Source organism: Sturnus vulgaris, chromosome 3 (genome assembly GCF_052056855.1).
Source record: "Sturnus vulgaris isolate bStuVul1 chromosome 3, bStuVul1.hap1, whole genome shotgun sequence".
Classification (NCBI taxonomy): domain Eukaryota; kingdom Metazoa; phylum Chordata; class Aves; order Passeriformes; family Sturnidae; genus Sturnus; species Sturnus vulgaris.
The window spans coordinates 23,491,124-23,505,379 of NC_142245.1; the positions used below are offsets into that span (position 1 = coordinate 23,491,124).

A 14,256-nucleotide genomic window follows, 5' to 3' on the forward strand; every position below is an offset into this window, starting at 1 on the left:
AAGCTGGGTTGTTTGGTGTCTGTGTAGCAAGGCCCCAGACTGGCTGCTGTTCTCAGCTCCCATTTCTGTGCCATGAGTCAAGTTTGGGGTTTATTTCTTTTCTTTTAGACCAGGCATTTGTTTAGCCTGATTGGCTTGGTGTTTCTTAGCTGATCACCAAGTTTCTCTAGCAGTAATTTCTTAGGTGCTGCAGTTCTGCTGCCAAAACCCGAGCCTTGCAAATACAAAATATGAAGTTGGCTCGGTGCTTAGCATCCCCTCAGTCAGGAATGGTGTGAGGCTGGGTTTTTTTGCCTTAGTTTCCCTGCAGGGTGATGCCCTTGAGTGCTGGGCTGTGTCACAGTGACTGTGGTGCAGCAGCCCTGACGTCAGAGCCAGCGCTGACGCAGGGGTGGCCGTGCATGGAGTGCCACACAGGCTGCTCCCAGCTCTGTCACCTTTCTTCTCCATACCAGCTCCTTGCTGTGCTGCTGCTGGCACAAGCTGAGGAAGTTCTATTTTTGTGTCTGCATTGATACAGATTTATTGAAATAAGCCAGGCTCTGAGCTATAAATAAGATGAAATGCATTGTGGTTGCTGAATGAATGCTGCAGAAGGGCATCCCGTTTGGCAGTGTATTTTAATGCACTTTTCTACGCAAGTAACTTATTTTTGGTCGTGCCTGACATCTACCAACAGCCTCCACTGTCCTGGATTTATTCAGAGCCATTGAAGCAGGAAATAATATCATGGAGTAGCGAGTAATACAGAACTTCACGGTAAGACAGGTGATAAATGGCATTTAGTACTTAAAGTGGTAGCCATAAACTTCAGAATTTAAATAAGAATCAGAGGTTGTTTCTCCAGTGAGAACCACTTAAAAGAGATAAATGTTTCTAAATATGCAGTATTTCTGAAAATCCTTTGGTGTCTTCTGAGAAACAGCCTATCAGTAGCTTATTCTCCACAATTCTCACATATGCCAGCAGGTGTTTGGCAGTTACATCTCCTGTTTTTCAAAATCCTTTCTTCTTTCCTGGACTGTCATTTATTCTAATATAATCTGATTTGGGACTAGACACAAATCTGTGTAGTGGTTTAAGAAGTCGCTGTCCCTCAGTCAGGTATCTGGAGTGTCCTGCAGCCGTTGTCACCTTGCAGCTGCCAGGAGGCACCTCCAGCTGGAGGGTAATGCTTCATTACTGGAAAAAGATTCTTCCCAGATTCCCATTGAACTGTGTCCTTATTTCCACCATTGCTTTTCAGTTCCCAGGGGTGCAGCCAGTGCTGCCACTGCTTTTAGCCCCTTCCCTACTTTTCCTGGGGACAGAAAATCAGCTGTTCCTGTGTTGAGAAGCAAAAAAAAGGTATTTCCATTCTGCTTGAATTTTCTGGCCAAGTTCTTATCCAGCCCTGTTAAATTCCTTGTTTGCCACACCAGGAACAAAGATGCTCTTCTTTTAATGCAATGTGAGATTAGTTTTGCCCAAAGGATAGAAAGATCCAAGTACCTCAAAGACTCCAGGAGCTTCAGATGTTACCTGTTGACTTTATTCCTTGCCCTTGGCTGTTCTGTGTGGTGGTATTTTCCTGAGGAGATGAGCAAACTTTGCCTCTAGAGGCATTCCTGATCCTGCATACCCAAAGGTGGAGTAGAGCCAAGGTGATGCTCATGCCTGACTACATGGACACCTGTTTACATATCTCACTGAAAATAAGGACTTGTTTTCTGCATCTTTTTAACACTGGACCTGGCAGATGCCGGCACGCAGTGGCTGGGGATGACCCTGCCCCGTTGGAGCAGTGGCTCTCTGTTGCTGTTTTGGATTGCCTGTGTGGGGAGTTTTGTAACAGTAGACTTGCTCACTCACCTTCCTGAACCCAGTCTCCTTCAAGAGAGTGTTCTTTTAAAACAGATGCCAGCTGAGCCATCTGATGGGCATGGAACCATGGCATTAGCAGTATGTTTAATTTAAATATAGGGGGGGTTAGCTTTGCCTTATCGAGTACAGAAAGGGCTTCTTTCCAGAGTTTGAGGATTTTTTTTTAATATTTAATCTCTAATTTAGATCACTCATTAGTAAGAATGTTCTGCTGGTAAAAATGACTCTGGATAATCTAAAAATACATTTGAAAATGCTTCTAAATACACTAGCACTTACCATTGCTAAATTGTGGCAGCCAGTGCAGCATTAGTGGAAAACCAGTTGTTTTTCAGTCTGTTAATATTTGTTCAAAGTGGGTGTAGCAGTGACTGCTTCTCAGACTTCTGAGCAGCAGAGTTTATATCCAGAGTTTCAAGCATTCTGGCAGTATTATTGATCCACACAAGAGCCTGGATGGATTCAAGCAGAGAAGTGGTGTGCAGTGTTTCCATTAGTCTCTCACAGTGTGGTATCACCTGTACTACTTCACTGCTCCATTAAAATGCCAGCTCAAAAATTGTTTTTAATGGGTATCTTGCAAGATCCTATGATGTTTTCAGACTAGGAGGAATGTTCTTGACAAAACAGAGCTGTTACCCATTAGGTCAGGGAGAAGTGAAGGCAGAGGTGAAGAATATCTTACAGTCTATAATGGAGACCCTGTGAAGCCAGGTAACCCTACACCTCTGTCCTGGGGCAACACACGTTCTCTTAGTTGTGAACCCTCTTAAAACGTGCGTAAGCAAGCATCTGTCCTTCAAAAATACTCTGTGAAACACAATATTCAGTTGCTGAGCCTTTTATCTCTTCACAGCAGATAGGCAGAAGAGAGTAAAAATAGTGCTTGGCAGCTCAGTTGCTTTGGGGACACAGAGTAAGTCTTTCTTAGTGTTCTACCCTCAACAAAATGGTCCTTGCTCCATGGGTGTGTTTTTTACTTGCTGCTACTTGGTTTAATTTTAACCTCTGTACAGCATCTGGACTTCAAGATAAAAGAGTTCTTTATTGTTTGTCTTTGTTCTTAATATTCAGGCTGGAAACTTGAGCTGCTTACTGAAGCACCATTTCATAACATTTGTCTTTGGCCAAAGACTTCCCCTCAAACTCTATCTGAGATAGCAGTTGCTAATTTCTGGTTACCAAGACTGACTTTACATGGAGAACTCCACAGTGTGAGGAAGATGTAGGTGGAATTACTGCAAAGGCTACAGAGATAGCTGAGTTCATGTTGATACCATAGCATGTAAATAAAGTTGTTCATCTCCTTGTATTGAAGTTGTCTCTGTATGCCAAAGCACTGTGATGTGTAATTCATTCCTTAGAGCAATGCTTTGCTGCTTGACTCTACCACTCACAGCTTATTTTTTCATGCATCAGACTGAAAAGAGGAAAGACAAATGATAAATGAACAAAGCTGGCAAAGATATTGAAAACTAACAGCAACAAAACATTCTTCAGAAGGGCCTTATTTTCTTACTCTGACATTCCCATATCTGTCCAGAGACTGCCCAGATGATTGTGGTGTTACTTAAATTTCTTTGCAGTATGATCAGTTAAGACTGCATTGAAAATGAAATGAAAATCCACTAATAAAAATAGAAGCGTGGTGTAAATGAGAAGCTAAGTGGGAGCTCACCTGGAAAAGAAACCTACAGTAAAGGCCTTGCATTTCAGAGTGTGAATTTTTCAGGTTAGCCTGATAGACAAATCTCTTCTGCATTGGCCTGCCAGTACAGCACAGTGGATGTGTAAGTTCTTGTACATATCAAAAAGCACTGGGGGTCTGCTGAGGAGGTTTCACAGTTACTGTAAGATTGGAAATTATATTTTGAAAATAATCCAGTGAGGTCTGGTGGGTTATTTGGGAGTTTTCAGGGTGTGTGTACCACAGTGAATTCTGCCTGTGGTGTCAGCATAGAAGTACCAAAACACTAGCAATTCTTCCACTGGTGTTTTTAAAACAGGGCAGCAATATTTGAGTACTAGGTCAGTTTTCAGTGGAAAATGTGCCTTGGAAATTTCAGACAAGGCTGCCAGCATCCTTTGAAAAGCACAGAGGGCTTGTTTTCTAGGATGTGGAAGAGCTATTGATGCTTAGTGATGTCATTATGTGGCTTCTGCCTGCTGAATTGTTTCTTCAAAGCTGTGAATTAACTTTCTCATTTTTTAATTTCTTTCATTCCTCCTTGGTTTGTATTCTTTCTAGGGATAGTAATATAGTCTGATGGTATTCTATTAAAAAAAAAATAAACAACAAAAAACCCCAGCACCTTAGTAGCTTTTACCAAAAGCTGTAGTACAGATTTGATGGAGATGATGCCAGTGTCTTCTGTGTGGTTCTGGATGGCAGCCTAGAGTTTCTCAGTCTTGTATGCTTAATGCCTCTGTGATCTGTGAGTTGGAGAGAGTGCAAATCATGCAGTTAGATTTATACAAAAGTCTTGTTCTCCCTGTTTTGTGGTGGGCTGTGACAGAAGAGTTTTGTTCTCCACATGCAGAATACATTTACTAGGCTCAATTTGTGTTTGTTTCTCTGATAGGATTTTTCCAGTGAAAGATGTACCTGCAGAGCCTGAAGCTCTCACAAACTGGCTGTATCAACGGTTCATTGAAAAGGAGGATCTCTTGACACATTTCTATGAAACAGGTAGGATGGTACCTAGCAAAGAGAACTGTGCTTTGCTAATGACTTTCCTTACAGGGATCTCAGAATGGTTCAAGAATGTGTAAGCATTCTTCACATGAGGAGATAAAAAGCAGTAAAAATAGCAATAATTGTATGTGGTAAAAAGTATGATTAAAGACTTATCTAGGAAAGGTAAATTACCTAGGCAACATAAGCATTAGGGTAGTGTTTGGAAGCTGTCAAAACATAGCATACAGTTCAGCTGTGCAACGTGCTGCTATGGGATTTCATGGCAAAGATCCATGATTGGAAGGACCTGTGAGGATTCCATGGCACACAGTCTCTGGAGCTGTGATCTGCAGCCCTGTGCATCACAGCTGTTGATGGGAAATGTTCAGTGCCTCAAATCAGCTGAGTTTAGAGTTCCTAACTGTGTTAAATGAAGGCACTTCTTCTAAGAGATGATTTATTGCAAAGGTTGCTTTAATTTAGTTTTGAGTGCTTAATTTATCAATCCAAGTGCTTAAAGAGATTAATAGAATTCTTTAACAACCCAGAGTTGTATTTCATTTTATGAAATGTTGCTGTCACTCAGCCATCATTGATGGCAAAGTTCAGACTCTGTCATATAAATCACATCCAAATGCATATATTGGACTTTATTAGACAAATAACTTTGTGAATATCTTTAAAAATACAAGTGTAGCAAATAGATTGTAAAGAGTTCCTGATTTTGTGCCATTATTTTATGCTATTGAACTAAGTCATACCCAGAAAATCTTAACTAGTCCAGAATTTCTGAGAGTATAATTAATATAATCAGATTTAGTCATTAAAATGCACTTCCAAAACAGGATAATTGGTATTAATTTGCCGGTGCAATCAGTATGAATTAATAAAGATGTATTCTAAATGTAAATGCTTTGACATAGGACCTTATTAGGCATAAATTAGCATAATTTAAAGTTAGTGCCATTTACACTTTTTGAGAACTTGCTTGCATTGCTTTAGTTGGCCTACTGAAAAAGTGCTGCTACAGTTTTGGAAACCCCTTGGAAAGGTCCTGAGGTGGCCTCTGAGGGGAATCCCTGAGGCTGCTCAAGAGGCAGCTTTTTACTCACCTGGTACATTGTCATAAGTGGGTGTGGTTTTAAGACTTAGGGCTGTTTCTATTATTATTAATCATTACTATTGTTATCATTATTATTTTATAATACTGCTTAGGAACTTCTCTCTCTTAATAAAGCTTACTTCATAAAGCTGGAGTAACATTTAATGCTCCACGAAGCTTAAAAAGTTTGCATTGACATTATCGATGGTAAGAATATATTTTCTTGGCTTATTTTTGTTTGGAAAGAGAAAAGAATACAGCAAAATGGAGAAAGAAACAAAGCCCAGAGCATCTAAGTGTCAAGAACTTAAATCACCTGGGAAAAACCTATAACATTAGACCTCTGGAAATCAAACCAAAAGAAAAGTATGCCTAAAATTTGACATGAAACATTTTTACAGGTGCATTTTGTGCACTTCATTTATATAATTAAAACCATTTCAAGTTAATAGCTGTAGGTAACAGAGTCCTGTGTTAGGCAGTTAGTGGAAAACTTGTATTGGTAAGTGCTTGATTTCTCTGAACTCTTCCTTGAAGCCCACAGTAACACAAGTGAGATTACATTTAGCAGGACAAAAACACTCAGGGACTAATTAAGGAAAAAGCCCCAGCCACAAACGAGGCACAGTTGGAAATGAGTGATGGTGTACTGAAGTCATCGTGCTCCTCATTCCCTGTGCTCAGAAGCCAAGTGGTGTGAGGTGATGGAAAAAGGAAGGAATGGCATCCCTAATGCTATGGAAGCATTCTTTGTTGTACCAGATCTGAAACCTCATCTGGAAATCCTGCATACAGGTCCATCATCCCTGTCAAGGAATACAGATTGAACTGGGAAGAGGGACAGATAAATCAGAGCTAAGATTAAGGGGAAGGTGGGGTTATTTCTGTGAAGGACAGCTAAAAGTACTTGGCTTGACTCAGCTGGGAGAGGGAAGGGTCAAAGATGGCTTGGGAGAGGGGGAAGAGACAGCTCTCTGTACCTACCAGGGAAAAAGGAAAGGTATTTAAAACAGAGGTCAGTGTTGGTACAGAAAAACACATGGGCCATGGAAGAGCAAATCCAGCATAGAGTGGACAGATAGAAGCTTAGCTGTGAGTTACTGGGCAATAATGATGTAGCAAATCTGCCCAAGTGTGAAATACCTATCAGGGAGAGGTGGATGGGGCATGATCATCAAGGGTGTTTTTAGGCTTTTTTTTTCATTCTTTTTTTTTTTTTTAATTAAGAGCATTCATGCAGGAAGAAAAGCTTTGTCTCAAATGCTTGATTGCAGTTCCTCCAGTGATTGCACAGAGATAAGCTGCTGATGGTACCTAATTGCCCAAATTGTGTGGTTCCTAAGATTAAAAATTGACATTGCTGCATCTTTACTCTTTGAATCATTAATTTCATGTTCTTGAGAGAAGTTGAGACTCCATAATGCTGCAGCAAGTACATAATCTTCTATGGTATATTCAGAGTTTTATATCCCCTGTTCAGGATTAACAACAACGAAAGTGCTTCATGTCATCAAGTCATTGTGCATCTCAGTGCAGTGTAACACAGATGATTTAATATGCTGATGTAAATATATGCAAATAGCTTGCCTATAATCATAAAGCTCTGATGTATTTGGGCACATTTAATTTAGTGTTGCAAGTCAGAAAAAGTCAAAGCATGGAAAAATCAAATTTTATTGTCAGATGAATCTCTTCCAGTCTTTCCCATCTAAGCAAGGATGTCAGTAAAGAATTTCTGGAAAACTTTATGTTAAATTGTAATGTTTCCTTAGTCAGTATGACTGAGTATTCAGACAATATGTGGAAACTGTTCTTTAAAAAAAGTGTGTGTGTATTTACATTTTCAAGAGGAACCTAAAGAATGTATGTGTGTTGCTTCTTCACAGTGTACAGTATCACCACCAAACAGCTGTAGAGTTTAGTATGGCATCCATTCAGTTTGATCATGGAGATACTAATAAAACTTCAAAAATAACATAAAATTTAGTTGACAGTTGGATCTTTCTGCAAAGGTTGAGTACAGTGATAGCAGCTTCTAAGGAATTGCTTTCAGGGTTATGCTTTAAGTTTATAAGGAAATTAAAACTGTTCTTATTAGTTAAGGGATTGTGTTTTGGTTTGGGATTTTTTTAGTTTCCTGAAGGCTTCTGGAGAATCTTTCATAAATTTGAGAGCATTAGAGCATAGAGCTGTACCCAGTTAATTTCGTGGGCACCATTGCTGGGACAAGCAGTGTGGTAAAGAAGGCTGTCATTCCTGTGCAAAGCATTAAATGTGTTTTCTTTTCTCTTGCAGGAGCTTTTCCACCACCCCAGGGTCAGACAAAAGCAATTTCTCGGGAGATGACCCTCAGTAACCTGTGGCTGGTTGCCATACAATCATTTGCATTTTTGTCAGGAGGGATGTGGTACTGCCTCTTTCAGTATTTGTACCATTGCCTATTTTAAAAGTGGAATGGGACCTGAGGACACAATGGGAATCCAGGCTCTTGCAAATGAGTATCATGTTGTATGTGCAAATGTGAATATTCAAGAGTAAAGGAAAATACTGGATGGACTTTTACCTCTCCTTGGGGGAATTTTAAACTCCACTAAAAGTGAAGATCAGTAACATAGTGACCTGATGATGTATTATTTTAAGAATTGTCTGTATTTTTAAAAATGTATACTCTCACCCACACTTAAGCAAATTCAGCATTTGGACAAAAGGTGCAATCGTACAACCACCGTAGAAGAATGTCTGTGACAAGAAAGCTTTGTCACCACAAGTATTTCTTGGCATTGTAGTTAGAGCTCAGAAAATTCAGCAACTTGTCTCTTCAGTAGTGTGTACAGCATTGGTGTGGTAGAGATTCCTCATTTGCACAACGTGTACTTTATTGCAGCTCATTGTGCTGGAGTCAGAGATCCTCGACAGAGCTGGTGGAGGTGTCTGTGGCTACACACTCAGCAGTTGTTGTACCAGACACATCGATCTAAACCCAACACCCAAATAAGATCCAGTGTCAGGTCTGTCCTGTGAGGAACTGGTCCTCAAACAAGCATTGCAGCATCACAGTGTGATTAAAAGCTGTCCACGTGGGATGAATCAGCCCATCCCTGCTGTGGTCTTGCCATCAGCTCTCTGAGTTCCATGTGCTACCAGTGTCTCGTGTTATAGGAAAACTTGGAAAATACAAAGTCACTCGGTTAAATTCCCTTTTTGTTCAGAATGCAGCTCAACCCTCATCATCAGTTTTGAAAACGCACTTTCAAAAGTGAAAAGTCAGTGAAGGAAAGACAGAACTTAGGGAACAGAGGGAAGCTTTGTTTGTCACGCCTTGGGAGGCAGAGCAATTGTAGCTGTTTCTGAAGGTCTGCTGGTGCTTCTGGTGATCTTTAGCCACCTTTGTATTTTGTATACTGCAGTCCCACCAAGGTGACCTTGGAGTGGTTTATAGAGGCCTTTTTCTCCCCGCTAGTTGCAAGAGTGCTAAATACACTTGTGGGAGAGTTTAAATAATTCAATGCCAACCATCTTAATGTTTTGCTAAGGAGTAATAGAAGAAACTAGTTTCATAAAAAGAAACAATAGGTATAATTGCTATCATAAGTCTGTAGGAAGATACTACTGAAAAAGTAAGTATGGTAAATATTCTGAATAACTACATGGAGGGCAGTATTAATTAGCTCACCACTAAAATTTTACTGCTAAAATCTTACTGGGAGAAGGGGTGGGTTGAACTGAAGGGCAGATGGGAACAGAGGACACTTTCAGATGTGTAGTGCAGGATCCTTTTGAAAGGATGTTGATGTACAGCTGTACTTCTGGCAGGTCTGGTTGGCATTGTGTTTATGTGATTATGCACAGATTTGCGAGAACTGTTCCTAAAATAAAACTAATCTCTCTAAATACAGGCAGGGTAGCCAGAACTTCAGATGTTGGCATACTGCCTTTTACAGAGTAATTTTGTTGAGAACAAAGTAAGCCCTCAGTAGTTTTGGCTCTGAGCTAGCAATATTGATTCCCCTTCTGTCTCCCTCTGCTGCTACATGAATCACAGGAGGTGGTGTGCAGAATACAAAACCTTGCCAGTGTTCCCTTTTGGGGGATGAGGAGCAAAGAGCATACCAAAACACGAGGCAGTGCCAATTTCTCTGGCTTTGTGGAAAAATACCTTGTCAAATATGCCATCCCTGCCTCTCCCCGTGCAGCAGTGTTTGCTCAGTGGGGACGGATGCAGAATGACACACCACAGTAGGGTCCCCTGAAATGTATGTTCCCTCCCTGACTCCACAGGAGACTGGAGGCAAAGTACAGTGGTTGCCAATAGCTTAATGTTTGAGGAAAGATGCTGTTTATAAATATCTCTGCACCTGAATTCTGGTGTAACCATTAAAAAGAGGCAGTTATGCCATGATAGAGAGGGAACCCGTGGAGTTTTTTGTTGTTTCGTGTTGCTCTTGCTGAAGTTCAGCTGATGGAATGAATGTATTTAATCTGCCATTTGACAGGGAGGTGTTGGGGCAGCCCAGCAGTGTTGTCTAAGTGGTTCTTTCTGCTGCCCATGGGACTGACTCTTACAGCTGCAAAAGGCAAGTGGCAAGCTACTCACTGCTGTCCTCCCCCATGTAGTTTGATCAGAACCACAGAGATGCCCAGAGTACAGCTCATTTTATTTTGAGCTAGGACAGACTGGACTTATTGCAAAAAGGGAAGTTTATATAAGCAGATTGCACAGCAGTTACTCACATCAGGAGATTGTTCCTTATAGATCCTGTGAACTCCATGTAAGAGCATCTTGTTTTGTCAAATGCAGTATTTTTCTTTTCCCAGTGGGTTGCAGTCAATAGCAAGTGTTCACGTGCTGCCTCAAGAAATTAGCACTGCACAATAATGTTGCAGACAAGCATTTGATTGATCTGGTCCTGTTCATTTTCACTTTGTTCCTACTCTTGCAAGATGTTTGTTTGCCAGCACTGGTTGTGGTTTCAGTGGGGTGAGGAAATAGTGTCAGGTCCAGGCTTCTCTCCTGCCTGCACTGGGAAATGAGAAGAGTGCCTGACACCGTGGCTCCGTACGGCCGAGTTGCTGTGAGTGACACCAGAATATAAACCATTGGAAAGCAACTCCAAAGGACCCTCCCAGCATGATCCTGGATGCTGCTGCATGAAATGGAATAAATTGGATAAAAGAAGTTTTGCTGTGAAGGGAAAAACATAAAATGGATACAATATGTAGGCAATTCAGTGCTAAAAATACCGTGCTGGTCCAGACTATCTGGAGCTTAGCAGGCGAGTCTGTAAGACATGAATTCCTGTTGGCTGCAGTTCGGTTCTACCTTCTGGCAGTTCTGGATGTAGTGGGCATTTTGCTGCACCATCCATGGGTTGCCTCTTCTGGAGAGTTCAAAATGTTTTTTGATTGAAAGTCATGTTAATGAACCATATAGTTGATCACAAATTTTTATCAGATTGAATTTAGATTCGGGGAAAAATAATGGGAAAATGTGTAAAACGATCAAAAATGAAAAATCCATTAAAAAAAAAAATCTGAAAGCTGTTGTACACAAAAGTGAGAACAGAGCAATGCCAGGGTTGCCCACAAAACATCTCTGGGTTTCTGTGTTTAATTGTTCATAAAGAAGTTGTTACAGTTGAAGTTTTGTCAGTCCTCACGGTTTAGCTTTGCTGCTCTGTGAATCCCACGATGTGAAGAGCACCTGCCCATCCACGCCAAGCAGTTTTTTCAGTGCCCTGGGGTGAGGGTGCCGTCATTTCAGTCTCACTTGGGTTCCACATGTGGTTCTGTTGAGTCTTGCAACTGTGGTGTCTCTTTTTCTTCTTTTTATTTTTTTTCTTTTAAATTGCTGTCACCAGATATTGAAAAGTGAAATTTCAGCTTACCCTGCTTTTCTGGAAAATTAAAAGCTTCCTTCTCCCTTCTCCCCCGGCATCACAAATAAGGTGCATCTTCTAGCAGTAAAAATAAAGTGATCACTGTGGTACTGTTCCTTGTTCACTTGGTTTGCAGATGATGTAACTTTTCTTTGTGTGACACTGCCATAAAGTGCTGTTAACTTTTCTCACCTGTTTGTACCAGATAATAACAGATACCGATCACTGTGTGTGACAGGATTCAACTGCTCCGCTTTGCCTTGATGTAAATTTTGGGACCAAAGGTACCTAAAACTGGGATTTCCAAATCACGAGCCCAGGGTTGGATGCATTCTCTTGACAGTCAGCTGGAGATTTTGTGGTGATCTGATACAATCACACAAAATAATTATACATCTGGGGTTCTGTATTTTTTGGAAATAATGGAGCCATATGAAATAAAGGGTTATTTTGCAAAATTGCATATTTGATAATTTTCACATTTCTTTTAAATAATATAAAGCAACAGTGGGAAAGGCAAAAGGGAAACCATCTTCTGGTTTAAAATGTCTGCATACATTAGAAATGCTTCTGAGCAGCTCTACTTTTTCTGTAAGAGCTGTAGACTGCCTGGCTGTGATAGAAGTCATTAGAAGGATTCTATGCATTTTAAAGTTAGACGTTTTATTTTATCATGAGGTAATGAAGTAATTATTCACTGAACAACTGTCCTATTAAAATGAGTTAGTTCCTTAAAATTACTCCACCGTTATGTTCATATTGTATAATGAACAGGGTTTTTTTTATACCAGTTATCTTCACCTCCAGTTTTCTCCTTCCCTTCTCTGTAACCTCCATTTTTGTTTAGTGTGATAAAATGGATGTGGAAGCCTGGAGTGACTGTCAGTGGTTTTGTAAAGGGTTGGTCATGTTTGGAATTATTTTGCTGAATTTATTTCATTGGAGTTTTTTTTAATAAAATCTTTCCAGCAGCCAAGATGTCTTTCAGAAATGTAGACAGATACCAGAAGCAGCATTTCTGTTTCTTTTCCTTGGGCTGTTTTGGGGGTGGTTTTTTGGTTTTGGTTTTTTTTTTTTCTATGGCAAAAATAGAGTTGCTCTTTTATTAAGACTATTTCATATGCTTCTGATCCTTAATAGACAAGAAGATTTTCTTTGATGGTTGTATTTATTGTGCTTATAACTAATGGTTACACAACCTTTACTGTGTTTACCATAAACACAAAAATAGTCAAATAACGCTTTGGTTCACTGTACAGCTGCAGTGTTAATTTGTGATAGATAACATTGTTTATTAGGAAGGACAGAGACAAATGTTTCAGTGCCAGAAGTGGCAGGAAGAGGAGTGGAGCAGTGGGGGGAGAGGGGGCAGCAGCTTCTGCAGCCCTCCCTTGCTCCAGCACCCACTAGAATCTGTGCCCAGGCTGCAGAGTTCCTCTGCAAGTCGCTGTAGCAGTGAGTCTTCTTGAAGTTTCTGAGAGCTGAGGGCATGCCAAGAGCAGAACCTGAGCCCCCCTGACCCCAGCTGGCCTCCTAGAAGGACGTGACTCCAGCCTTGTTGGGAGCAAGGCTGTCGTCATTGTGAGGTCTGTACGGTTTTAAAGAGGGATCTGTTTTTAAGCAGCTCCAGTTGGGCAGAGCAATGCCAGGTGAGACAGCCCCAGCCATTCTGTGGCCCTGGCACCTCTCACTGGCAATGGCTCTTGGCTCCTGTCACCTCTTGAGTTCACTCTGGGGCCCAGTTCTGCAGCATCTAACAAAGGGAAAGGAACTCCTTAGAGTATCGTGAGACATCTCGCACAATTTCCAAAACAGCACCGTGGTTGTAGTGACGTCTACCTCTTTGTTTCCCATCTGGGTTTTGTCTTGTTTTTCTGTGTGGTGGTTTTCTGTGAGGGGTGGGGGAATCGGGGAGCGGGAGGGAAAACTTGAACTCTGAATATTAAGACACTGGTGGGGGATCCAGTGCTTACCAGCTGTGTTGTCATATTGAAAAAGCCATTGTTTTTAATTCCTGCCTAATATGAAATGTTTGTTTTAAAAAAATCCTTCCTGCTGGAAAGAAAAATGTATTTTTAAAAAGAAAAAACATCCCTCTTGGCTAAGAGAATGTCAGCTGTATGAGTTGTGACCATATCATGACATGCTGATCAGATAAATAAATTTTTATCTCTCAGGACTCGACTGTATTTTTACTGTTGTGGTAACTCTCAGCTTTTTTGAAAGGATGCTCTTCATTCTTGAAGACTGCTAATTTCAGCTGAAACAGCAAATAAAAATGGTGTGTGAATGTTATGTGTACTTACTCGGGTTTACAAAAACCCTTTTTTGTCTCGATTTAACAAAAAAAAAAAATCATCCTGTGGAAAAAAAAGGCTACAGGTAAAAAAACCAGGCACCTGAGGTCATCAGGTGTTACATGCTGCTGCAGTTGCTTTGATATCAAAGGCAAAGAATATGTATCTCCTGGGGGAGGAAAAAAAAAGGTTCTCTTGTTAATACCTTTCTATAGCTAGAATCTGTTAAACTTCCCATATGTCCTTAGGCTCTCAGTGAAATAAGGAAGAAGTCTCTTGGGTCAGTTGTCCATTCTAATGTCAATCTGGTTTTGTACCAGGTTTGACTAAGACTTCTCCATGGGCTTGGAGAAGTGGTGCATCAGGAATTTCAGAGCAGCTAGGTTTGGGATCTGGTGCAGCTGAATAAAGGCTGCCAATATTTTTGCTTAAAAATAAATC

The 14,256-nt window shown here is 40.7% G+C and overlaps 1 protein-coding gene across 2 annotated transcripts in view; it reads left to right on the plus strand.

Moving 5' to 3' along the window:
- Nucleotides 1–13,697, plus strand: part of LPGAT1 (lysophosphatidylglycerol acyltransferase 1) — a 59,647-nt gene extending 45,950 nt beyond the window's left edge. For both annotated transcript variants that reach the window (XM_014876881.2, XM_014876882.2), the window contains 2 exons: nt 4,446–4,552; nt 7,938–13,697. In XM_014876881.2, coding sequence (XP_014732367.1) covers nt 4,446–4,552; nt 7,938–8,089 — 259 coding nt within the window. In that variant the 3' untranslated portion in view covers nt 8,090–13,697. The remainder of the gene's footprint in view (nt 1–4,445; nt 4,553–7,937) is intronic.
- Nucleotides 13,698–14,256: the final 559 nt, after the last annotated feature.